At 29.8% G+C, this 6,018-nt stretch overlaps 1 protein-coding gene across 1 annotated transcript; it reads right to left on the bottom strand.

The window, feature by feature from the left end:
- Positions 1-882: 882 nt before the first annotated feature.
- LOC126780898 (programmed cell death protein 10) lies at positions 883-5,558 on the bottom strand. The gene is made up of 5 exons (XM_050505586.1): positions 5,331-5,558; positions 4,734-4,911; positions 4,512-4,644; positions 1,822-1,983; positions 883-1,381 (listed from the first exon to the last, which is right to left on the bottom strand). Exons 1-5 carry the CDS (start codon positions 5,400-5,402, stop codon positions 1,297-1,299), a joined length of 630 nt encoding a protein of 209 aa, XP_050361543.1. The 5' UTR covers positions 5,403-5,558; the 3' UTR covers positions 883-1,296.
- Positions 5,559-6,018: the final 460 nt, after the last annotated feature.

Below are 6,018 nucleotides of genomic sequence, written 5' to 3'. Positions count from 1 at the left end.
ACAAATACAAAAAGTTGAAAATACGAATGGAAAAAGTTCCAAACATGCAACAACTGAGCAAACACTAGTTACATGACTTAGGTCCCAAGGAAGTTTAAATGAAACCACATCAGTTCAGGTAATGTTAACTGTATTAAATTATAAGCTAAATAAAGTATTTAAAAATTTACACAATAACAACAAACAATATATTATGTGCAAAACTAATAATTTTTTATAACTCCATATTTATATTTAGTCTGTTACCATAATGAATGGTATTATTACCAATTACCGACTATTTGACAAATACTGAACATTTCTTCGATTTTACTGATAAGGTGTATATATATATATATATATAGGTGTATATATATATATATATATATATATATATATATATATATATATATATATATATATATATATATATATATATACACCTTAAAGGCAAATGAAAGTTTATTAATAAAAATATATTATGATAATTAATTTTTCACAGAACTAAATTTACCGACTTCCTCTTTCTCTTGGACAGTAGAAATTATTTGCGGGAAAATAATTTATAATTATTTTATTATGTTCATGAGACGAAATCCGAACGCAAAACGATTACATTATTGAATTATTTTTACCTACAATGTTTAAAAAATATATATTTTAAGTCTTAATAACTACAATTTAAAAAACCAGTGCCAGAAATAATAAAGTAAGGAAACAAAATTTAAAAAATATAATTCAGTTACTACTACCAATTTTTATATTTTGTAGTAACAAAAGCTTGTATGTTTTTAGAATATTCTGTAATACTCAAAATAGACTATAAATTAAAAGTGCAAAAATATTTTTATATATTTTTTTACTGTATTTATAACAACTCTAAAATGTCAATTTTTATATTTTGTAGTAACAAAAGCTTGTATGTTTTTAGAATATTCTGTATTCATAATATAATTAAGGTATTCAAACTGACCTACTCAAAATAGACTATAAATTAAAAGTGCAAAAATATTTTTATATATTTTTTTACTGTATTTATAACAACTCTAAAATGTTCTGTATTATGTTGATTACAAATTGTCAAACTTACTTAATTTCTAATTTTTAAAATAAAGTTCCATATCTAACAAAATGTTTTTGTTACACATAATATTGACGTCTTATTTTTATATTTAGTGTTTAAACAAATACTTACAAATTAGATTTTACTATTATATAACATTTATTTATGGTTATTTCAATTAAGAATACGAAAACAAATATTTGTTTAATTACTATTGTATACATATTTAATCATTTGTATATTAATCAAATGTTTCACTCTGACTTATTTTTTACAGTGTACAAGATTTGATTTGTTTGGTAAATTAAATAAAGTGCACTCACAAATACTGCATTAGCCCTGAAATGAAAAATTTAGTTTCAACAATTAAATTACTAATTATTTCTCTCATTTAAATGAAATGTTATGGTTCAGTAGAATCTGTGGTTAGGTTAGGTGGCTATGTTCTTGTGGCATTTTGATACGGGAGATAAAATATTTTGACAATAATTTAAAAAGACTTTCAAAAGCAAAATCATAAATTTAAGGTCTTGATAAATGAATAATTTATCACAATGCGCTTTCTATTATGTCTTATTGTTTTGGTTTCTGCAACAATTCTAATGGCGGCCATTATAATTCTTTCATTTTAAAAATGTGCTATAACTTTTTTTAAGTATGGATCAAGAATAATGAATTGTGATTATAATCAATGGTATACACCATTTTTGGTTTTCAAAACAAGTCATAACATGTCTGTGTGTGTGTGATTTTGCAAAGTAATAGCAAACTGTACTTACTGTCCTTCTTTAAAATATTCCTTTAAAGTGTTAGAAAATCTTTTGGAATACTTCACAAATTCTCTTTTTCTTTGCTCTAGAGCCTGCTTTCCTTGACCAGGTGTATATGTGGATACCTCGTTTACTGCATCCAGTAGTTTTTTAATAGCTGATGCTATTTCTCTGAAGATATCAAAATATTTAAAATTGCTTTAAGAGCTTATATATCACGTGTTTAGTAATATCATATTGACCATTCAATACAAATACAGTAGTGAAAACGAACGATATTAACGATCATCTCGACGAGATGACTAAATGACTAGAAATACTAGGTTTAGATCTAATGTATAAAGTTTATCTATTTATTTTTTAGCTAATCATGTGTATCAACGAATGTACCACGACCAACGAATGTAGTATGGAAAAGTTTTACGATACCGAATGAAATACAAAAATATACATGCAATTAGTTATACTAGTTAGTTTGAAAAAATCTTCCCTTTAATAAGCGTTCTTAGTTATGTTACCACCACTGTACATTAAATTGTTTTTTTTTTTTTTTTTAATAATAATATTCATATCCTCCAGACCGATTTCGGCCACGGCGGCCAATCTCAAGAGACGTTAGCCAATTGCGTAGGACATATTATAGTGCACATGTGTGTGTGCTAACACAGGTGCACTCTCTAATCCCTAAATTTCAAAATCCATTTAGACGGCAATCCGACACGACCGGAAGGAGGTCAAGAAGAGGAGAGGTTTACGAGCTTACCGGGGCATAGGAGTGTACACACTTCCACCTTCCAAACTCCGGGTTGCTTTTGAAAATTTTCGACAGAAAAACCTAAACAACTTTTTACTGGCCCAACCTGGGATTTGAACCCAGGGTTATTATCTCTCTCCTCCGGGTCTACGGCCTTACATCTAGCCACTAGACCAACGAGGCAGTCAAAGAGTCAAAGAGTCAGTTTTTTAATAATACAGTGTCCTCGTTTTTTTTTATTTACTTGTGTGTAATGAAGACATCAAGTTTGATAAGTAGATGTATTTTATAATATAAAATATGTGGAAAAAGTTTTGTGTAATATTAGTATTTATCCTTTTCTAGACTTGGATTATATGCAAATGATTATGAATATATCTGTGTGTCTAGTGAGATATACCCTTCTTATTTGCTTGCTAATTGTAAAACAAGACATTATGTGTGCTCATATTGAGTCTTTTAATTGGTAGTTTGATAGCTGGAGATATTTAGCTGAAGAGAGATCTATAGCTGAATTTCCTGGTTTATATCTTAAGTCAGGCCTAAGAAAGTGTTTGATTTAGGTTTTTGGCAAAATTGCCATCCCAAACAATAAGAGTGCCCTGTGTTGTGGCACATACTTGTGCATTAAAATATCTCCTGCGCAGGCTCTATGGAGAATTTACTGAAATGATTAGGTCAGTGGCATAGCTAGGTGGACAAGGGCCCCGGTGCTTAAGGAAAGAATCGGGCCCTCATCACTTCTTTCCGGGTAGCTTGAACTTATATTGGCCTTCAAAATTATAGATAGGAACAAGAGTAGGAAACAATGAGTTCAACTTATCCCTAGTAGGCTAAATCCATATGTTGTCTCTTTGAGGGGTAGAATCTCTATGTGTTTAATAGAAGAAAAAATGAATACATAAACAACGACGCACATGACAATACAGAATATTTATTGTACAGATGAGATCAATGATACAGATGAGACCAAAAAAACGATTTTGGAAAAAACTTTGGAAATTCTTTCGAGATTTTCCTACATTGTTTGTCAATGTTTAGTAAATATTACAGGAAGCTCAACAAAAAAAACCACAAAACAGTTTGTTTGGTAATGATACGATAGAGAGTAAAGTTCTTTGCTAATCATATACTAATACTGTTATAAAATCAATATTAATTCATAATAAGATATTATAGTTTCTACAGTAGCTCATTTGTCAATTTGAACTTCAGCTTAGAAAAACGTTCTTTATTTTTACATTGTCGATCAAGTTGAGAGTTATTATAGATTATATGGTAACCGTTGTGCTGCAATCTGTATCATACATGTTTTGTCATTGGAATTTTTTTTAGAGAAAATAAGTTCTAGCACGATAAGGTGCCAGATGGATGAATGTGCGAAATAGAAATAATAGCATTAGTGGTGATACTTGATGAAATAAAGCTGGTAGTAGGGAATTACAAATTACAACAATCAGTGACACACCTAGCGTCAACTATTATAATGCGTCTCAGACCCCAGAAAGATGAAAACATCGCAAATATCATATCAAGGGCATGCGCCCTTGCCTTGCATCAGTTCTCATTTACTTGACTAAAAAGTTGATGGGTAGAAATGTCAAATTAATCTCACAACCGTCAAGCAGGTGAGCTTATCGCTGATCCAATGTGCTACAGGTGTACTCATCCAAACTACCAAATAACTGAAATAAAGATAACAAACAGCACATGCGAGGACCCTTGGCTCATGTGCTAAAAATCTTAAATCAAGATTAATTGTTGATGTTCATTAAAAGACATAAAAAAAAGAAAACAAAATAATTTCGGGGTCCTAGTGCACTGCACCACCTGGCCCTACGATAGCTATGCCACTGGATCAGGTGCATGTCACCCTTATTTATCCATTTCAAATTTCCAGCCTGTATATTTAACCTAAACCTAAAGTATACTTTAATAAACATACTTGATGGTTTCAAGAAAAGTCTTCCTGTCAGTGATTTCATCAGGGATCCTGCTTAAAATCTTTTTCAATGCAGCAGACTTCTTGTTAAGCTCTTGAAATGCTTCTTCTGATCTATTCAGTCTCAAATCAGCACCTTTGAATTTAGCATAATAAAAACACTTTCAAACTTTAAATATTAGTTAAATAAACCAAATAAAATAAGTTTAGTAAATTTACACAGACATTCAGCTTCAGTTAATGTTCCTTGAAGACGTAGTAAGCTTTCATTCATATTAACAGGAATATCAGCTCTTCTCATAATTCCAGCAACCAAGTCATAGTTAAGACCTGGCAAGGCAGCTTCAGCCTTTGTAAGAGCAGCTCGTAATGTTTGTGAAGCCCCCAAATCATATTTTTCTAACTGAAATTTGGTATCATATAGTTACTAAATTTTATATTATTAATAATATTAAAAAAAAAAAAACTTATTACATACTCTAATTATTTAGTCTTACTCGCAAAATAATTTTAACAATTTGAAGAACTTATTTGATAGATAATTATACAAAATATGATAATGTTAATCTTCTTTATCTTAATAAGCAACACAATTGTTACTCTAAGATAAAAGTTACAGAATCGAGTATGACACAAGTAATATTGCTTCGATAACAGCAATTAATGTGTGAAAGGACTTTACAATCATTTGTCAACAGCTAGACTCGAAAAAATTAGGTTTGGCGTAGATATTTTACTATAAACAGAAAAAAGATTACTTCATAAATATTATTTACATACTTTTTGTTATGCTTATAAGAATAAATTGAAGTCTTTATTTACCTGGGTTAAAACAGGACGTATGAGAACTGGTAAAACCAAAGAGGTGACGGGCAACTCATCGCCCATTGTCATTCTGACCAAATATATTCGAAATGTTACAACAGGAACAAACAATATAGTAGGAAAATATGAGAAAAATTCTAATAGGAATTATTAAACACGATATGGTTTATTTAGAATGTAGATTGTAGACACTTATAATAGGCAATGACAGCGACAGGAAATGTATTAGAAAAAACTGACAATTTTGTTTGACAAGTTAAACGACAGTCGACAGACAATTATAATGACTAGAGTAGACATAAGAAGTATCTTTGTGAATAAAAAGTGTCCCAAAAATGTATAAAATTTAGATGGTAAAAAAAGACTCGGTAGGTCAAAATGGAATTAGTTAGAGAATGTTGAACCGCCGCCTTCAAAAGATTCGATTATGATATTCGATTATCATATTTATAAATCCTACTGAAGTCACCAATTCCTTCGCCATTCTGGAAATTTGTTGAACCATTATTTCATACATTTCGGTGGACACTTTTTTGCACATAGACCCAAATATAAGATGCTTTTTCTTACTTCTACACAGTGTAGTAAATAAATGAGACTTAGGAATAAGTAGAATCATTTTATTTGAGACTTAGAAAATACTAAAATGTGTTTAGTCTTCCGTTTTAATATAGATTTTACATAT

This window comes from Nymphalis io, chromosome 3 (genome assembly GCF_905147045.1).
Source record: "Nymphalis io chromosome 3, ilAglIoxx1.1, whole genome shotgun sequence".
Taxonomy (NCBI): Eukaryota; Metazoa; Arthropoda; class Insecta; order Lepidoptera; family Nymphalidae; genus Nymphalis; species Nymphalis io.
Note: the sequence above shows the minus strand (reverse complement) of the source record. Positions and strands in the feature narration are given on the sequence as shown.

Excerpts from the sequence above, each read along its gene's own strand:
- LOC126780898 (XM_050505586.1), bottom strand. The coding sequence starts at position 5,402 with ATGACAATGGGCGATGAGTTGCCCGTCACCTCTTTGGTTTTACCAGTT. Across the intron at positions 1,984-4,511 it reads ACTTTTCTTGAAACCATCAA|AGAAATAGCATCAGCTATTA; the intron begins GTATGTTTATTA and ends TGATATCTTCAG. Across the intron at positions 1,382-1,821 it reads GAATATTTTAAAGAAGGACA|GGCTAATGCAGTATTTGTGA; the intron begins GTAAGTACAGTT and ends TTTTCATTTCAG.